Source organism: Danio rerio, chromosome 11 (genome assembly GCF_052040795.2).
Source record: "Danio rerio strain M-AB ecotype USA chromosome 11, GRCz13ab, whole genome shotgun sequence".
Lineage (NCBI taxonomy): Eukaryota > Metazoa > Chordata > Actinopteri > Cypriniformes > Danionidae > Danio > Danio rerio.
Window position 1 is genome coordinate 30573112 of NC_141031.1, and position 21369 is coordinate 30594480.

The following is a 21369-nucleotide window of genomic DNA, read 5'->3' on the forward strand; positions in this document are numbered from 1 at the left end:
CACCCTGTCGCCCCTTAATAAATTATAATAATACAAAAATCTATATATTCATTATGTGTGTGTGTGTGTGTGTGTTGACCCCCAACGGATTAATTTGAAGACACACACACACACACACACACACACACACACAGATGGAAGGACGGACAGACAGTCTTATCCAGTATAACAGGCTACATCCAAGCAACATACCAGTTAAATAAAAACGCAAATAAAACTGACTTGAATTACATAAAGTCAATAAACCCTGACTATACAACAAATAAGGAAATGCAGACAACAAAAGAAGGACGAAAGTGGGGACGAAGAAAAAAGAAATAGGCTACTACTGTAATGTCCTTCAATGTTGATGAACTTCAACTTAAACGGCTCCTATCAACAGGAGGAGCTCGCGCTTCAGAGAGAGAGAGAGCGCTATTAGTAATAGTGGACCACCCGGCGGTCTCTCACTCTCTTGCTCTCTCTCCTGGGTTGGCGCTTTGTATGGCATTATAAAAGCTCGACTAGAGAGCAGCACGTGAACGTAAGGTCCTGTGTTGGTGGAATCGCAGAGGAGCAGGGAGAGCCTCAGCGCAGGGGTGAGTATAGATCACTTTTAGCGCTGCTTTATCCGCTGAATGAGTCTGTTCTTCCAGCGCTCCATGTGACCGGGGTCCTAATGTAAACGCAGGGAAGAGTTGGAGAGTAGCGCTGTTATTAAATCAGCACAATCCAACAAGTTGCTCGGGATATGATGGCATCTCCGTCTGTATAACGGCGAGTCGCTCGTGCAACTTTACCGCAATTAAGCAGGGAATCAATGACTCGCTCCAGTGATGTGGGAATGTGGATGCTTTCTTGTTCTGTGGAGCGGTAAGCACGTTTTGGCAGCCCGTGGCTACAAACACACATTGTATGATCTGAAAAGATGAGAGGATGGAATTGAAAAGAGAAGCTTTTTGTGTGTGCTTCACTGCACCATGGGGCATTGTAGAGTGGTGAGGACCTAAGGGAAATGACTTTCATTGAAAAGACGTGGGTTTTATACACAAAAATGGAGCAAAATATGTGCATTAATAACACATAAGCATGTCAGAGAAGAGATGTGTTAAACAGAATGTATTTATAAATCGAGTCAAGTAGTCTACTGGAATGCTTTACACACAAACATGCACACACAACTGTCCTTTAAAGTATTATATTTGTGACGATGAGTGTGAAGAACGTTATAAGGGATATTAGTTTGATATAAAATGTGCCTTTTATTTAAAACCATTGATTATAAATATGAATCATGACCTTGACAATGTCCTGAAGGTCTAAAAGAGGTCCTCTCTGTTTTATGGTGTCCTCATTACATGACAGCAACATGGCTTCCTTGGCATGTTGGTAACACCAAATTTGGCTTTTTTTAGGGGAGAAAAGTGTTTTCTTAAATTAATGCTATTTAAAAGCATGCCTCATCTTCACTTATCAAATTATTCACATTAAAGGAATGTGCCAAAAATAAATTTAGTCAATAAAATTGTTGTATCCCATCAACTGCCTGCTCTACCAAACGGTTGACCATGTTGTTACTGTTTTATTTCATGTCTGTTAAAGTAATTTAAAAAATAAATGTTTTTTTTTTATAATAGTTTACACTAAACAAGCATTGTTGGTTTACAAGAAAATTCAAACAAACATAATTCTGTTGGACTTTGATTTTAGTTTTATTGAAAAAAAAAAACCCAAGAAAGCATGTTAAGAAGAATGAGAATCTGAAATATTTTCAGTTATACTTCAAAGAAAAAAGATGATTTATTATTTTAAAAAGTTTTATTATAATTATGATTTTAAATAAATTCAGATTCATATTTCATATTTTCAGATTGTTCATAGAATATGTTTTAATTATGGTACTTTTACCATAAACCGACATATCAATCATTTAGTAGAGGCTGATCATTTGGTTAACTAGCAACATTAGAAGTTAAGAAATGCAATCCAATTTTTTTCTTAGTGAGGTAGTTAAAGGATTAAAATAGGTGTGTGTGTATGTATGAATTGCATATTAATATCAATCATGTTGGTTGAGGTTATGGGGAGTGCAGGGTTTCTGCAGATATTAAAAAGCCAAAATTGGCTCTTCCTTAAATTAAATCCTTAAAAAATGTCTTAAATAAGAGACAAAAGTCTTAAAGCCATGGCAATATAAGTTGAAAATGGTAAGAACATTTCTTTTGTTTAATTTTTGGAGTGTGATTAGTCTTTTGTGGGTTAAAAGACCTCACATATTCTGGTGGTTGGCATTCAAACCCGAATGTTTTTCAAAACTGAATTTTAAATTAATGAAGATCAGTTGTATTTTCAGACTTTAAAGTGTTGCTAATACAATTTATTGTCTGATGATATGTATGCATTCACATTTAGATAACATATTGTGTTCATTTCTCAAATTTCTAAAGTAAAGGTCTTAATAAGGTCTTATGTTTACCTTCATAAAGCCTACAGAAACCATGAAGAAATGCCTATGAATTATAACTATTCATGTATATTTAGTATGTATAACTTTTAGGATTAGATTGGAAATGTTTTTGTACTATCAATGTATTCAGTATGCAATTTTAGTGTATAAAGAAAAATACTTTAGAGTAGTTTCATGTTTACCCCATTGCATTTTCATGGCAGATCTAAACAAATGGAATCTCTTACGTAATTTGGACTCAATCCCAATTGGATCAAAGAAAATCAAATAAGATCCTTCTGGAAAGAAGAGAGAATTTTTGTTATTCAAGTAGGATCTTACATCATACTTCACACACAAACATGCATAAACAACTGTCCCTAAAAGCAGTGTTTCTCAACCACGTTCCTGGAGGATCACCAGCTCTGCACATTTTCCATGTCTCTTTAACCAAACACACTAGATTCAGGCCATCGGCTAATTAGCAGACTGAAAGACCTGTAATGGACGTAACAGACAAAGGAGACAACCAAAACATGCAGTGTTGGTGGTCCTCCAGGAATGTGGTTGAGAAATACTGCTTTAAAGTATAATATTTGTGACGATGAGTATGAAGAACTTTATAAGGGATATTCGTTTGATAGGAAATGTATTCATTTATATAATTTTAGTGTACAAAAACTACATCAGAGTACTTTGATGTTTACCCCGATAAACCATTGCATTTTCATGGCAGATCTAAACAAATGGAATCTCTTACGTAATTTGGACTCAATCCCAATTGGATCAAAGAAAATCAAATAAGATCCTTCTGGAAAGAAGAGAGAATTTTTGTTATTCAAGTAGGATCTTACATCATACTTCACACAAACATGCATAAACAACTGTCCCTAAAAGCAGTGTTTCTCAACCACGTTCCTGGAGGATCACCAGCTCTGCACATTTTCCATGTCTCTTTAACCAAACACACCAGATTCAGGCCATCGGCTAATTAGCAGACTGAAAGACCTGTAATGGACGTAACAGACAAAGGAGAAAACCAAAACATGCAGTGTTGGTGGTCCTCCAGGAATGTGGTTGAGAAATACTGCTTTAAAGTATAATATTTGTGACGATGAGTATGAAGAACTTTATAAGGGATATTCGTTTGATAGGAAATGTATTCATTTATGTCATTTTAGTGTACAAAAACTACATCAGAGTACTTTGATGTTTACCCCGATAAACCATTGCATTTTCATGGCAGATCTAAACAAATGGAATCTGTTAGGTAATTTGGACTCAATTGGATCAAACAAAAGTCGTCTAAGAGGAAAATAAGATCCTTCTGGAAAGAAGAGAGAATTTCTGTTCATAAAGTAGGATCTTACTTGACTCTGAGGATTTCTACTTGATCTCATTATGATTAGTTCCAAATTACGACTACAATTACATTTAATTGCGCTGGCATGTTTGGATAAGGGATAAAACTGATGGCATTCTTTGAGAATAATAGATTCCAGGTTTGTGTCTTACTCTTTCGTATTTGTGACTGTGGATTGATGTGTTAAAACACTTTTTTATTGTACCTGAGGTGTTGTACCATCTGAGTAAAAAGAAAGAAATATAGGAAGTGCGTAAAAGAAAAACAAACAATGCAATGGAGTATAAGAAAGAACGGTAGTAAAGGAGATTTTGTTGTACTTCCTAAGCGCCTCTCAGACATTAGTGTTTGTGCACTTTTAATTGATCATGTGACCATCTGATTTGTATGCAGTGATAGCAATGTAGTTTGCAGATGCAACAATAGCATAGAAATCTCTTCGTTCTGCTCTTCTTTCAAATGATTTGTTGTTTGTTGGTCAGCTGAATGAGATTAATTAGATTTGGTTTTGTCTAGCGTTAGAGTTTTGTTTACCAAGACAAACCCAATACAAACCATATGTCAGTGACAGTGTTTGATGTTGGGAGATCGAAAGGCCTCGGATGTTAGGAGTTTAACTTAAATCCTGTTACACAAAGGGATCCTGATGTTCCAGTTTATTAGAGCGATGAAGTTACAGTCATGCCTTCAGGCGTTAACTTGCATGAAAAAACATAACAGGTTTTTACAAAACAACATGTGATGTATTGTGCAAAATAGGATGCCAGTCTGAGTAGACATGAAATTGCATGTTTTATAAGGCATCAATTTGGACAGTTTTAAGAACTATTTCCATTGTTGTTGCTTTTAAAATAACACAGAGTCTGTTTTGGAGGCGTGAAGGAAGATTTTCTCCATCAGTAATAATCCTAATCCTCATTATCCTGACCTGTGCACATAATTGCAGCTCTCATTCGCATTGTAGTTGAAGCCAGCAGGCTGAATAGAAGGATAGGTGTGTTATTTTTGTTGCTGTTTTGGACGGTGAACAACATCTTTGCATTTTGATGCCATGAATCGAGAAGGAATTTGGGTTTTGTTGACAACTTTGCTCTCTGGCTTGTTGTTTCTTTGTGTTTTGGCACTGCTGTGCTTCTTCACCTGCAGACTGGCTTCAAGAGTTCTGCCTGCCGGAGCCCCACTGCGTTTTTGACAGAGCTTGTGAATGAGCCTCAATCATGGTAAAAAACCTCTCTGTAACAGAACTAGAGGGGGTAAAAATGTTCAGTGGTTCAGGTCAGAATGCTATCGATGGCATGTTGACTGTAATACAGAAAACAAATGCAGTAAATGACTTGTGTTAAAGGTTGTTTGATGGCTCCGTTTTTATTTAGTGAGTCCAAGATGAGTCTTGTAAGTTTTTGAAGATGATGTTAAAATAGTGAGATATATGAAAATGTAAACATTTGTTTTGTATATATATAATTTAGATCTCACCTTTTAAGTTAATATTTTTCTATGGGATGCTCTTCAATAAATATTTGTGTATAGTTAAAGTCATAATTATTAGTTCCCCTGAATTATTAGCCTCCGTTTATTTTTTTCCCAACTTCTGTTTAACGAACAGATTTTTTCAACACATTTCTAAACATAATAGTTTTAAAAACTCATTTCTAATCACTGATTTATTTTGTCTTTGCCATGATGACTGTAAATAATATTTTACTAGATATTTTTAAGACACTTCTATACAGCTAACTAGGTCAATTAGGTTAACTAGGCAGGTTACGGTTATTGTTATTAGGGTTAGGGTTAAGTTATTGTATATCGATGGTTTGTTTATTCTTGCTAATATAAAACAAATAAGACTGAAAAATATCATCAGACATACTGTGAATATTTCCTTGCTCTGTTGAGCATCATTTAGGAAATATTAAAAAAAAAAAAAATCAATGGAGGGCTAATAGTTCTGACATCAACTGTATATACATTACGAGTTGGTACTGAAGCCAAAACTGGAGATAATCTCCCAAAATTAAAAATGTGTACACCTCAATTTAATAAAGAATATAAAGAATCATAAAAAATATTACATTTAGTTAGGGCTGCACGAAATTTGAAAAAATCTAACATAGCAATATTTGTCTATTCTGCAATATATATTGCAATATGAATACAGTTTCACTTGAGTTTAATAACTATTTGAAAAAAAATATCATTTTAGATTCATTGGGATGATTCTGTGCATAAAATATAATAAAAAATCTACAAGCACAAATAAATTTATTAAAAAAGATACTAATTAAATTATCAGCATTTTATGGTTTTCCAGAGGAGTCAAACTATATTCAGGTCTACAGTAATTGAATAATCAAATGTCAAATAATACTGCATAGTCTTTGCGCCTGTCTAGTCGGACCCTATCTCTCTTTATCCTGATAAGTGGAATAACACGAGTTAGGGAGTCTTCCCGAGCTCAGAGCCTTCTCCCCGGACAGAACGTCAAATACGCATTATTCTATTCAGTCAAATATCTGTGAGGGTGAACTCGTGAACTGGGAATAAAACTCAATCAGGAACTATGTTTCTAACTTCAGCTCTAGAGGCAGGGCCTTGCAAAGGGGGGTGGCCCAGTGGCTAGAGCCACTGCCCCTCTGCCCTCAGTGGCTGAGGTGCCCCTCTCAGGTTTGTAATGCAGTTTGTTAATGTTCACACACATAGAGATCAATGCAAACCACACATAATGCAAATAAGAATCAACAAGAGGGAACTATGGGTGCTTTCACACCTACACTTTTGTTTCGGAATGTGTCTCGTTTGCCCAGTTAGCGCGATTCGTTTGGCATATGTGAACAGGGCAATCGCGATCTGTTCCGCACCAAAGTAAGCGCTCCGAGATCGCTTGAATGAGGTTGTCTCGGCTTGATTGAAACGAACCCTGGAGCGGTTCGATTGCAGTGAGAAAGCGATCCGATCCGAGCGCGGTTATATCACAGTGTTTTATGGATATGTAATAGACTTACGGCTATATGAAGAGAGAATTATGAGTAGGTCTCCCTCCCAGTCCTCAAATAGGCATCGTCGCGCACCCTTCTCAGTTGGCATTTCTGTGTGCAATTTTCATGTTCTACCCATGTTCGTGTGGGTTTCCTCTGGGTGCTCTGGTTTCCCTCACATTCCAAAGACATGTGCTATAGGTGAATTAAATTAGCTAATTTGGCCGTAGTGTATGTGTGTGGATGACTCTGTTTGGGTGTTTCCCAGTGTTGCGTTGCAGCTGGACGGGAATCCGCTGTATAAAACATATGCTGGATAAGTTGGCGGTTCATTCCGCTGTGGCAATCCCTGATTAATAAAGGGACTAAGCCGAAAAGAAAATGAATGAATGAATGTTCGAAGTTGAAAAACAGATGGGAAGTACCAGTAATAATTAACCAATCAAAAACCTCAAAGCTGTTTATTAACTCAAGCATTTCAACAGAGATCAATATTTCAATGTGTTACGTGACTAGCACAATGTCCTTTTTTTCCCAGTTTTACAAATGTAAATAAGAAGTGGTAGCTCCAACATGGGTTAGGTACACACTGCCTGAACGTGTGGCTTTGAAGTTGGCTGATGCTTTGTGCGCATTGACCATAGAACCCGCTAAAAGGATGTGAAGTAAGCTGATGAAGTGTGTTTTCATAATAGAAATCTTACAGTCCTGTGCCTTGGAACAGAAGTGTCCAGTTAATCAGCTTTGTCATGCCTATTAAAGCAGCGTATGCAGTGGCAGTCAATCCCATTAAAGTGACCTTGACTAAAGAGTAGAAGACTGAGAGGTTTCACACTAATGCAGGCACATTTTCAGTTGTCAATTTTCCAAATAATGGTCAAATATGCTTCTAAATGATTGTTCAGGTCCGTTTTTGTCACATTTATCATCAACTTAAACACTCTGTCCTTATATCTCAGTTGTTATTCCACATAAATATCAGATTATGATGGAAAAAACAAGCCTTGTGCTGGTAAACAGTCGTTTTCCATGCTTGAAGTGTGTCATTTCTGCACCACTGAAGTAGAACCAAACGTGACAGTGACAATAATGATTGTTTTCAAATCAACGAGGTCTATAATACTTGGAAGTATGAATCCCTACCTTAAACTCGCACCATTGGCTGAGTTGGTGTTATTATGTAAAAGAAAGAAGTGCCACAGAAAAAATCAGCATATGATTGGCTTGCATGGAGATATCTCCCCACGTTAAATTGGACATTTTAACATGAACTCTTTTCATTACAGAGCTTTCAGTTGTCTGGCACCCTTGGAACGTGAAAATCCGTAAACGCAGGCTGATAGATAACAAAATGAAGGTCGTACAACTGCTTATCCTCAGCTGTCTGGTTTGGGAGGGAAAGACAAAAGTTCAGTTTCCAGGTCAGTTAAGACTATTGTTTTGTTTATTGACCTTTTGCCAGCTTCTCTGTAAGGATAATCATACTGTTTCTTTAAAAATGACTTATTTGATGCACTGTATATAGCAGTGGAGTTAAATCCTGTGCCTGGACATTTATCTTCTAACATACACTCGCAAAAAATGTGCTGCTTGTTCTAACTACTCTTAATTGTTTTATTTTCAATCAACTTAAAATTTTAAAAAGCATCGAGATGTTTCTCAAATAGTTCTGAAATAGCTTATTGAAATCTTCAGGAAGAACACTTTAAAAAGTACTAATATTTAGTAATAATATATATATATATATATATATATATATATATATATATATATATATATATATATATATATATATATATATATATATATATGTATATATATATACTAATTATATACTAATAATAATTTCCATTGAATCTAATTTAAGTTGGGTTTAAACTCTAGAGGAAAATAGCTGGAAAAGGATTGCACCTCTACCTTATAGTATTCATTTTATTTTTCTCCCAATTTTAGTTTTTTTATTACAATTTTATTTTATTTTATTACAATAAAAAAAAAATTCAAACTCTGCTTTAATAAAAAAAAGGAATTTATCAAAAATATCTTTCTAATTAAAACTATGAAACCCAGCAGGCACACAACGTCATAGGACGTTAATATTAGTTCAGCTTTAGGTCATGATGTCAGGTGACGAAAATTCAATGTCTAGCATCAGCGTCTAGGGATAAATTTATTCTGATATCCAATAATGACAAGAAATGACGATGGTATTTGGTTGATTTTAGGTTGTGTTGAAAAGTGACCAAAATCCAACGTTGAGCCAACATCTGAAACTAACGTCATATTAACGACAAAAACTGACATTTATTCATCTAATATGGTAACCAAAATCCAACGTCTGATAGACGTCATAGTGGTAATGTCCACACAAAGTCAAGCTGTAACATCATTAGACATTGATATTTTAGGTTAGAAATTGGACACTGACGTCGGCCTGACGTTGAGTTCTGACGTCAACTCGATTTTTATTTTTTAAATAAAATGCAACATCCCCATGACGTTGGGGCACAATGTCAATCTGACGTCACGTTGATTTCTTCTGCCTGCTGGGAAGTTTTTCAGTTGAACCGCAATTTATTAAGACTTTAACACCCCCCTCCCTCCTTTCCATCAAATTTAATTATTAAAATAAAAGCATAGAAGAATAACTGTTTTCCTGACTGGAAGGCCACCCGCTGCGTAAAAGATATGCTGGAATAGTTGGTGGTTCATTCCGCTGTGGCGACCTCTGAAATACAGATTAAGCCAAAGTAATGAATGAACAACTGTAAATTTAATTTAACTTCTTAAAACTAATTTATTTTGAATGAAGTTAAATACTACTACAACAACAACAACAATATTATTAATAATAACTATGATAATCACAACAGTAATAATAATAATAATAATAATAAAATATATAATTATTATTATTAATTAATGATTAATCTTCTGTGTGTACATTTAACAGTAGTCTTGTTCAATATAAAGGCATTTGATTTCATAAATGGCACTATTTCCTATTTTTCAACATTTTTTGTTAGGCTTCTAAGTCCCTATTCATGCTCATATTCCTTGATCCTGTTCATGTTTTCAACAGCACATCATTCAAAGCGACCAATACCAGATAAGTGCTTTCTTAACACTAAAACACCAAAGCTTTTATAGCCTTCGGTTTGACCTTGCCTCAAGTATGGACATAGAATAAAACAAATTTCAAATATACGTTAGCTTCCATAAGAAGATTGGACCTTCGGGGTCAGATGCTCCCAGACATGTTCATTGACATGATTGTGGATTTAAGAAGCTTAAGCGGACTGAATAAGACATGGATAAAATAGAAATTCAGTTGTTTGATAAAGTCACCTCAGCTTAGCCTAGCATGCTTATAATCTCTAAATGAAGACTTCCATTTAAGACCATGGTCATTATCTTGTTTTGCAGGAGCGTCTTTGCTGCTTGTGTGTTATAATTTGCGGTTAAAAGTGTAAACATGTTTTCTCACGGCTTGTAGAGCAAGAGAAGCGGCCTGATTACTGGAGGGACTTTGCTCAACGCTCACTTAAAGATGCCTTGAAGCTTCAAGAACTCAACAAGAACATTGCCAAAAACATCATCTTATTTCTTGGAGATGGTAAGTCACGCCATTCATTGACGCCTGTTAATTTTTACTATGAAATCTTTGTGTGTTTACAGGAGGATGACTTGAAAACTATTTGTGCAAAAGCAAGTCTTACACAAGCCTTACAGAAAAACCCCATGAGCTTCAAATATGCAGTTATGTTTTAAAAATGAGATGTAAACATTACTAAAAGTAAAACACATGGTAAAACTGTGTGCTTTTAGAACATTTTAAAGAGTTAGTTCACCCAAAAATAAAACTTCTGTGATTAATTACTCACATTTACCTCAGGTTACTCCAAACTCCTAAGACCTTTGTACATCTTCAACACACAAATTAAGATATCTTAGATTAAATCTGAAAGCGCTCTCATGCTCTATTAATGGCAAGTCTTGACTTGTTAAAAGTCCATAAACAATACCAAAATAAATCATCAAACCAGATGCCTTCAGTGTTTTAATCGTAATATGTTTTGAGGGTGATGGTAAGTCATATTGTTCATTGACTCCTTTTGATTTCTATCATAAAATATCTGTGTGATTACAGTATAAAAATATTCGACTATTTGTGCAATATCATGTCTATCACAAGCCTTACAGGAAAACCCAATAAGCTTTACATGTGCAGTTGAGTATTAAAAATGACATGTAAAATAAGAAACACAAGGTGAAACATGAGTGAGACACAAGTTAAATGGGAGCTTTTAGAACATTTTAAAGGGTTAGTTTACCCAAATATGACAATTCTGTCATTACTTACTCACATTTACCTCGGGTTTCTCCAAACTCTGTTTATCTTCAGAACACAAATGAAGATATTTTAGATGAAATCTGAGAGCTCCCTCATCCTCCTATAGTCCTGACTTGTTAAAGGGCCACAAAACCCCCGTTTCAGCAGGATGTTTTCACACCACTAGTTTGGAAACAAACACACAGACGCAGGGGAGAAAGACAGTTACTGTGTTTACATGAACATCAGTAAACAAATTATTTGCCAAATTATTAAATGGTGGACTTTAACTGCAGTTTGGCACTTTCCTTCAGGAACATTTCATGCATGTCGGGATATTTGATTCGAGGAACTGCTGGAAGCGTGTATTTTTAATAAAATGTTTGTTACAGCACGGTGAATGAGAGAAAAAACCCTCCACATTTTTCTGTAACTTAGATGCACTCAGAAGGTAGCGTCTGAAAGTCGTGTGTGTTATTCCTGTCACAAAATGCGGCGAAAATTCTACACGACGGTAATAGTTGCATTACATGTTTACACTCGTAAAGCAGCATTTACAGCAGATCCTACAGTCTATAATATTGTAGTGATATTAATGTACCGTAAACTTTAGTAACTTAGAAATCATAATGACTAAGGTATGTCTTTAAACACTGAAAGAGTACTGCTGACGATACGAACTAACCTTGCCACCTGAATAAACAAAGACCACTTATCGCTTACCAAATTTGTAGTGACAGGACTGTGAAATCTGGATTTCACCATTTCCAGATGAGAAAAGCTCTCGGGTAAAAAAATGTTCCGTAGACACGTATTTCTGTCAAGGGTTGTGTGTACTGTAATCAACATGTGAGTCCAGCTGGGAAAAAGAAAGCAAAACCTTTGTTGCAGCAAATTATAAAAGCAACACTGATGACCCGTATCTCCAAACAATTCTTCTTCTCCCACTTGTTTTGGCAACACAACGTGGCGTCTCTCTGCCGTCTGAACACTGTACAGGTAAACAGTCTTCAAGCTATAACGCATTTTAATGAAGTTGCACTGCATAGACAATAGAGCGTGCTGATTGGTTTGAGCTAAGTCTTTCTCATGAATTAATGGTGCACACTCAGAGACGTCACAAAGTACTCCCAGGTACAGACAGCCAGTCTACACACTAGAATACACGCAAGGATCTGATCGGTGTGACCCAGCTTCAAAATTTTGTTTCAAAACAGAAAAACGAAATTGCTCAAAATAACGCAAAACCAACCAATTTTCACACTTAGCTGATGATTGATAAGCTTGTTTAGCATGCTGTCCCAGGAGAGACCACCGAGCTCAAAAGATCTCGAGAACTCCCCTGCTTATTTGAAGCTAATGACGAATTGCTACATGAGCAAAGAATACTGTTGGCTAGGAACTTGACAATGGTGCCAGTTTGGTTTAGTCAATTCACGTTTGAATTATGTCTTTGGACAGTGGGAGGAAACTGGGGAACCCGGGGGAAACCCACATGAGCACAACTGGCCTAGTAAAGATTAAAACCAGTGGCGTCCGTGCTGTGAGAAAACAGTGCTAACCACTTGGCCACCGTGGCACACAATCTAGGAAAAAGGGGGTGGAATAGGGGAGGAAGGGGAGATTTTTCAAGACGAAGATGAATATGATATGAAGATTATGGTTATTAATAGTGACTTAGGAATCGTCTGATTGGTGAATCACGTATTAGCTAATGTGGGTCCAGCCGTGGTCAATCATAAGCACATGATCCTCTCGAAATTAGTTTATAAATAAACTTCACATCAGGGCTGCGCAATTAATCACAATCACAAGAAAAAAAATCGCGATTTAAGCACATGCAATTTCTAAACCGCATAAGGCTGCAATTTTTATCTATTAATTTATTTAGAATTTTATTCAGAATATGTTCTTGTGCGCATGATTTTAATATGTTAACCAATCAGAGCTGACGCAGCACACCGGGCAATTACAGCTAAGCTGAGCGGGAGAAAGATGTTAACCAGCTCACTCCGTGCATGACGAAGTTGAGTGGCAGAACTGAATAGGCGAGCAGGAGAAAAGAACATAAAATATGGATGCAGGTCAAAAAGAAATTATTTGGTGCCAAAGAGAAATTCGACGTCAGTCGTTTGGGTGTATTTTGGATTCAGGAGAGAGGATATGTCACAGAGCAAGGTAATTTGCAAGACTTGTGAAATGATTATTCCAACAAAACAGAGCAATACTACAAGTCTGCTCCAACACTTAAAACAGCATCACAAAAAAACTGCATGCAGGTGTACTCGATGCTTCGCCATGACCATAGATATGTGGTCCAACAGAACAATGGAGCCGTACACGAGGTTAACGGTCCACTATATTAATAACAACTTTGAAATGAAACGTCGATATTTCCAAACAGCATTCTTCCCAAAAGATCACACTGGAGAAAATATATCTAAAGGTTTAAAAGAAGCTTTAGCATCATGGGGACTTTTTGAAGAAACAAGTGTCTATCACCACATTTATTTTATGTTGTATGTTTTAAAGACAATTTTACAGTTGTCTTTATTAAACTTAATACTATGTTATTTCATTGTGAAATGTTTTATTATGCACTTCTTGCGCACTGAATACATTTAGAAAGCATGTATGTAGCTTGTTTGAAAAAGCAAAAACAGTTTCCAAAATTAGAGAGCTCTCTCAACGTCAACAGCAAAATTAGTCCTGATTTGTTACATTAAAATCCATAAAAGTCAATTCATTCATTCATTTTCATTTCGGCTTAGTTCCTTCATCAATCCGGGGTCGCCACAGGATTATCCAGCACGTTTTTACGCAGCGGATGCCCTTCCAGTCGCAACCCATCTCTGGGAATCATCCACACAAACTCATTCACACTCGTACACTACTGGCAATTTAGCCTAGCCAATTCACCTGTACTGCATGTCTTTGGACTGTGGGGGAAACTGGAGTACCCTGGGGAAACCCACGAGAACGTAGAGAGAACATGCAAACTCCACACAGAAACGCCAACTGACCTAGTTGAGGCTCGAACCAGCAACCTTCTTGCTGTGAGGCGACAGCACTACCTACTGCGCCACAGTGTGGCCCCATAAAAGCCCATAAAAATACACAAATAAAACAATTTTCAGTGGTTTAGTGAGAATATTATCAAACTAGGAGAATACTTTGGTACACACATGAAGCAAAAGTAATGACTTTAATTAGCAGTTTCTTCTAGCAGTTCCATTATTTTAGTTTGATGTGTGCACAATGCACAAACTTATTCTGCACAAACTTATTCTTGTAGCTTCAGCAGTGGTCTATTGAACCATTGGAGATGTTTTCACAATAGTGTTTCAGTACCTTTCTGAAGGTCTGAACCTCCTGGGATTGTTGCTGTCTATATGGATGATCAGATAGCTGTTGGATTTCATTCAAAATATCCTAATTTGTGTTCTAAAGGTCTCATAGCTGTGGTACGACCTGAGGGCGAATAATTAATAACAGAATTTACATTTTTATGTGAACTAACCCTTTGATGTACATTTCATTTGACATTTGCCTACACGTTTACCTTAAAATGTTGCTGAATTTGGCATGAATTTTACTCTTGCTTCACTTGTGGTCAACATATTTTTTTGTATTTTTTTTAAATCTTAACATGTGTGAAGCTTGTGTGTTTTTTTTTCTCTGAAGGAAAGTGTTAATCATTTTTAAAAGCTCTGTTAAAATGTATGATGAACAATTAAGCATTAATATAGTGTATGAACATCATGAAGACACATTAACCAGGGTCAGGGTCGAACTTCAGATTCCGCAGTGAGTTTCTTCTAGCCAAACTTGAAAAACAAAACAAAAAAAATTGGTATAAACATGACATTGGAAAACAAAAGAAAGGGAAAAAGGAAGGAAGAGGCAGCTTGATTGTTCTTGCAGAAATAGAAAGGAAGAATTTCGCTTTATCTTTCACCACACCCGTGTGAAAGCGATAGAGCCACAAAGAACTGAAAAAATATATATCTTCTGAAGCTTCGGTTCAACCGCTGTCATGTAGATTTATTTTACTGCTCACTGTCTACCACATAAATACCACATACCACACACAAGAAAAAAAAAGATGATTTCACATACTACAGGATTATCTGAAAGCTGAAGCAGAGGTACAGGAAGATTTGCATCAGCCGACCTGCTGTTTCAAGCATTGAGATATTTTAAAAGGTCAACCAAATCAAGAGTAGAATAGTTTTCTTTTGTAATTCTATGAACTTTATACAGTTAAAGTCAAAATTATTAGCCTTCATGTGATTTTTTTTTTCTTTTTTAAATATTTCCCAAATCATGTTTAACAGAGCAAGGAAATTTTTTACAGTATTTTCTATAATATTTTTTTTCTTCTGGAGAAAATCGTATTTTGTTTTATTTTGCCTAGAATAAAACCAGTTTTTAATGTTTTAAAAAACATTTTAAGGTCAATATTATTAGCCGCCTTATTTGTTTTTGATTGTAACCACTGTTATACATTGACTTGCCCAATTAACCTAATTAACCTAGTTAAGCCTTTAAATTGCAATTTAAGCTGAATATTAGTTAAAAAATATCTAGGAAAAACTAGGTTGTGTTAGTGAGGCCAGTAGGGGGGCACTCAACATGCGGTCTGTGTGAGTCCTAATGTCCAAGTAAAAGTGAAGGGGACACCAAATTGTCAGTTAGTGCCATCTTTCTGAAGAAATGTTAAACTGAGGTCCTGATTCTCAGTGGGTAAAAATCCCATGGCACTTCTTGTAACCCTGAATTCTCACTCCATCGGCCCTCATGATTATGGCCTCCCAATCATCCCCATCCACTAAGTTAGCTGTATCACTGTCTCACCACTCCACCAATAGCTAGTGTGTGGTGAGCGGACTGGCGCTGTTGTCCTGTGGCTGCCATCGCATCATCCAAGCTGGGCACTGGTGGGGATATAGAGAGACCCCCTCCAGTGTTTTGGGTGTATGGCCATACACAATAAACGCGCTATAAAAATCCACTTTACTTAACTACTTAACTATGGCTGAGGCTATTAACTTAGGGCGTTCACATATCCTGCATTTTGTGTGCAAAAGTTCTTTATTTTCAATGGAGGTGCATGGCTGGTGCACATATGGCTCGTGGGCTGCACTCATGCTTTAAATGCATACCTAGTTGAAAGAATGGAGCGAACGCACCACGAGTCATGTGACAAGAACTGACCTGTCAGCTTCATATTTCTGCTGCAAAGAAAAAAAAAATACAAAAGAAAAAAAACCAAACAAGTTCATAATATAATTGATCAAAAGTGCCTTTCAACCAGAGGTTCAGCAGCCTTTGACTACATTTGCTCTCTTTAAAAGGGAAATACATAACTAATATGTAGCTTAGATTTAATTCAGACAAATAGTTTATTTATTTATTTATTTATTCATTCATTGTACTATCATTTATTTTCAGTGTAATATTATTACGCTAAAATTGTTTCACCTATTTCAAATTTCAAATTGTTTCGCCTATTTTTAAGCCAAAAAATTAACTACTGTTTTTTATTTTATTTTATACTGTATTATTTAGTTGTGGAGCAACAATAAACAACACTTTAAAATATAACGAGTTTTCATGCGATTTAATAAACTAGTAGTGTTTAGAAATGAACAACAATAACTTACGTGTCTAAGGAGGAACATTGTTTACCTGAGAGCTGTTCTCATCTGCAAACGCTGAGATCCGGATTTGCTTGTAGTCTTCTCTTCATAAAGATGCGGCTCTAGTTGCTGGTGATTGTCCTGTCTCTACAGATTTGGTAAGTGAGCGACCAGTGCTCTTTGTTTATTCAGATTGTTCGTATTGAACTAAGTTAACTATTGCACCGAGTGTAAACATGTTAGCACTACAACCAAACTTTAACCTTGTGTAGGATTTTCACCGCATTTAGTGACCGGAATAACACACGCGGCTTTCTGACACTACCTGCTGAGTGCATTTAAGTTTCCGGGAAATGCTGAGTTTTTTTTTCTCTCATTCACCGTGTGGTATCAAACATTGCATAAAAAATACACGCTTAGAGCAGTTCCTCAAATCAAATATCTCGTTTGTCGCGAGGGACATGTATGAATTCCCTGAATGAAAGAGCCAAACTGCAGTTAAAGTCCACCATTTAATAATTTGGCAAATAATTTGACTACAGTTGTCCATGTAAACACAGTCACTTTGTCCCCTCTGTGTGTGTGTGTGTGTGTGTGTGTTTTGACTCTGAAAGTCAGCGCGCCCAAATAGACCCTCCCACACCATGCCTCGTTTCTTCCTCCGACACTCCCCCCTAAACAAAGCTGGACATGCCCACTTTTCTGACTTTTTCCAAAGTAGAGGTGTGAAAACACCCTGCTGAAACGAGGGGGTTTCATGGCCCTTTAATAACCATGATAACCGTGAAACCGTGATTATTCCTCAAACTATAATTGTGCAACCAAAATTTATAATCATTGCATTTCTACCAAGCTTGTACACAGAGTGTAATACCTACGAGCACTAGATTAACTATGGCTGAAGCTATTAACTAAGGGCATTCACAAACTGTGTGTTTTGTATGCGTGAGTTCGTTATTTCCAATGGATGTACGCGAGAGAAATGGACTATCGTTTGTTTTTACTATTATTTTGTGCTGTATAATTTGGTTACTGAGCAGCAATAAATACCACTGTAAAATATAAGGAGTTTTAATGTGATTTACCAAACTAGTAGTGTTTTGAAATTAATGAATGCATAATAATCGTAATAACTGTGATTATTCCTCGTGATTATAATCATACAACCAAAATATAAAATCGTTGTATTCCTAATTGCTTGCTTTAGGAAGTAACTTAAACAACACCCCAAACAATACTGCGTGCCAGGTTAAACACATTCGTTGTATGCGGAAACATGAATAGCTTATAAAATGTATAAAGTCTAAGTGAATTCAGTCAAACTCCTCTTGTGACCCATCTTTTGTAATCGAAACAAATCTGCCAAGTGTGAACATACCTTTAGCAGCCAATCTTACAGTTCAAGAATTGAGTTCAGAGATACAACAAGCCGATTCAAACAGTAACTATATTAAGTTGTTTTGTGTAACAGATTGAAAGAACTCTCTGTTAGGGCCAAGATGTACATCTGGAGTTGCATTGTGTGTTTGATAATCTAAAAAAAAGACTTAAAAGTTTCACCTGTTTGTAAATCTTACCACACACTGTGTGTTTTTTTTGTGTGAATCAATCTACACTGAACATCAAATAATGTTACATCTCAATATAAAAGTTTTTTGACATTATTTAGCAGTCTTTTCATCTCATCACATTCAATTTGGACTGCAAACATGAATAACATAATAGTCAGTCTACATTTGTAGCACATTTATACATGTCAATATAAAAGATCTCCTACCATTATTTTCTAGCACACTCTTTTAATTTCATTCAGTTCTGGCTGCAAACGGGGCTATTATATATTTTATATAAAATATGGCTTGCTTTTGTGAATGAGTCTACATTACCGGCACTGTTACATCTCAATAAAAAGGTTTCTTTTTTTGTCAGCGTTATTTTCCGGTACACCATCTTTTCATCTCATCACACTAAAGACTGCTTGCAAAATCATTTTCAAGTCAAAGTTAAAGGATAGATGGATTCGCTATGAACAAACATGTGCATTTATTCCATTGAGAGCACTCGTACACTTACATAATTACACTTTTAATATTCCAGAGCACTTCAATATGATTTAGTTCAGATGAACAAAAGGCAGATTCCTATTTGACATTTTGTAGCACTTTTTGTAATATTTCACGATTTCATATAAACATTGCATAAGGTTTATGGAGTTGTTTCCTTTCTTTTGAAATGTATTTTTATACATTAAAGCAATTTACAAACACATAACTAAACATTCCATGAGAGCAGCAGTAGTTCAAATAATAAAAGAAATATCAATACTAAAAAATGAAATAATACAAATAAAAAACACAATCATTTTTCAAGAATACAGCTGGAAATAAGTGAAGGTTTCTTACTGGTCAGTAATTAATTTTTAATGTGTCCAAATAGAAAGCAACAGGTGCCCATCTTTGTATAATATGTCCAGTTTCAATTGAAGTTGGGCAGTCATACATTTCATTCTGTAGATGGATTCCAGTTTTCTCTCCACTGAGCTATCGTTGGAGTGTGTGCCTTCATCCAATTAATTGTTATAGTTTTTTGTGCGCTTAAAGTTTATGTGGTGTATATATCTGCTTTTTTATATGGACCCTGGGGTGTTCATTTCAGCAAGAAAAACAAAGGAGTTAAAACCAGATCTACATTTACTGGCCACTTTGTTAGGTTCACCTTACTAGTACAGAGTTGAACACAATTATTCAGTTTTTACAAGAACTGCTTTAATCCTTTGTGCCATAGATTCAACATGGTACTGGAAATATTTCTCAGAGATTTTGGTCTATATTCACACGACAGTATCACGCAGGTGCTGAAGATTTGTCAGCTTTACATCCATAATGTGAATCTCCTGTTCCACCACAAATCCCAAAGGTGCTCTATTGGATTGAGATCTGGTGACTTTGGAGGCCATTTGAGTACAGTGAACTCATTGTCATGTTCAAGAAACCAGTCTGAGATGATTTGTGCTATATCACATGGCACATTATCCTGCTGGAAGTAGCCATCAGAAGATGGGCACACTGGTCATAAAGGGATGGACATGGTCAGCAACAATACTCAGGTAGTCTGTAGTGTTGACACAATGCTTAATTGGTACTAATGTAGAAATGATCCCCCACACCATTACACCACTACCAGCAGCCTGAACCGCTGTTACAAGGCAAAATAGATCCATGCTTTCATGTTGTTGACGTCAAATTCTGACCCTACCATCCAAATGTTGCTGCAGAAATCGAGACTCATCAGACTAGGCAACATTTTTCCAATCTTCTACTTTCCAATTTTGGCGAGGCTGGGTGAATTGTAGGCTCAGTTTCCTGTTCTTAGCTGGAACTCAGTGTTGTCTTCTGCTGGTGTAGCTTATCTACCTCAAGGTTTGATGTGTTGTGCATACAGAGATGCTATTCTACATGCCTTGGTTGTAACGAGTGGTTATTTGAGTTACTGTTGCCTTTCTTTCAGCTCAAACCAGTCAGGACATTCTCCTTCTGACCTCTGGCATCAACAAGGCATTTGCTCCACAGAACAGCTGCTCGCTGGATATTTTCTCTATTTCAGACCATCCTCTGTACATCCTAGAAATGCTTGTGCGTGAAAATTTCAGTAGATCAGCAGTTTCTGAAATACTCAGACCAGCCTGTCTGGCACCAACAACGATGCCACGTTCAGAGTCACTTAAATCACCTTTCATTCCTATTATGATGCTTTGTTTGAACTGCAGCAGATCATCTTGACCATGTCTACATGCCTAAATGCATTGAGTTGCTGCCATGTGATTGGCTGATTAGAAATTTGCGTTAATGAGCGGTTGAACAGGTGTACTTAATAAAGTGGCCAGTGACTGTTTATGTAAAATTTTCATAACCTCAATCTTTACCCCTTGACAGTTGTTTCTTTGCAATGCAATTGTTTTTGTTTATTATAGATCTGCAAGCTTGATACTTTTAAGTGTAGTGTCATTTACCATGTGGTTTAACAAGGTCACTTCACACTATTCAAGATTTAATTTGAAAAACGCTTATTGAACATAATATAAATAGTATATCTCAATCACAGGCAAGGTTCAGGGACATCATGTTCAATAAATCTTTCAGCAGTCTGCACCTGAAGGAAGCATATCTTGTTAAAAATAGCCTGTGTTAACCTGGTCTTTTGTGCGTGTGTGTGTGTGTGTTTGTAGGGATGGGTGTTCCTACAGTCACAGCAGCCCGGATTTTAAAGGGTCAGTTGAGTGGACAGAACGGAGAGGAAACACAACTGGAAATGGACAAATTTCCCCACGTCGCCCTCTCTAAGGTACATCCTGCATGCTGTAATCCCATCATGCCATTGCTTTGTGTTCATAATCCATGCAGTCATCCACCCCGGGACACAGTGGACAGGTTTAAATCATAGTTTGATTTCACTGTCAGCCACAGTTCAGGGAATATCTTTCACATATTTCACAGATATCAGTCATTATTAAAGATGGTCAGTTATTGTTTTCTACGTGTAGTCAGCTGTTTTTCCTTTGGCTTCATGTTAATTTTTCTGTCGGAATGTTTATTTAAAACGTGCTGTATCGTATTTAACACATTTTAAAATTA

At 36.4% G+C, this 21369-nt stretch overlaps 2 protein-coding genes across 7 annotated transcripts in view; one reads left to right on the forward strand and one right to left on the reverse strand.

Annotated features, from left to right (window-relative positions):
- The window catches only part of ece1 (endothelin converting enzyme 1), a 131188-nt gene that overhangs the window by 48937 nt on the left and 60882 nt on the right, over positions 1–21369 (reverse strand). The gene's annotated exons all lie outside the window — the stretch shown is intronic.
- alpl (alkaline phosphatase, biomineralization associated) overlaps positions 507–21369 on the forward strand; it is a 44593-nt gene continuing 23730 nt past the window's right edge. For 2 of the 6 annotated variants that reach the window (XR_015501839.1, XM_087271952.1), the window contains exons 1-4: positions 520–578; positions 8050–8184; positions 10260–10379; positions 20964–21079. Coding sequence is in view for 5 of the 6 variants with exons in the window: in XM_087271952.1 (XP_087128078.1) it covers positions 8115–8184; positions 10260–10379; positions 20964–21079 (306 nt within the window). In the remaining variant the exon portion in view is untranslated. 6 annotated transcript variants of the gene reach the window in all.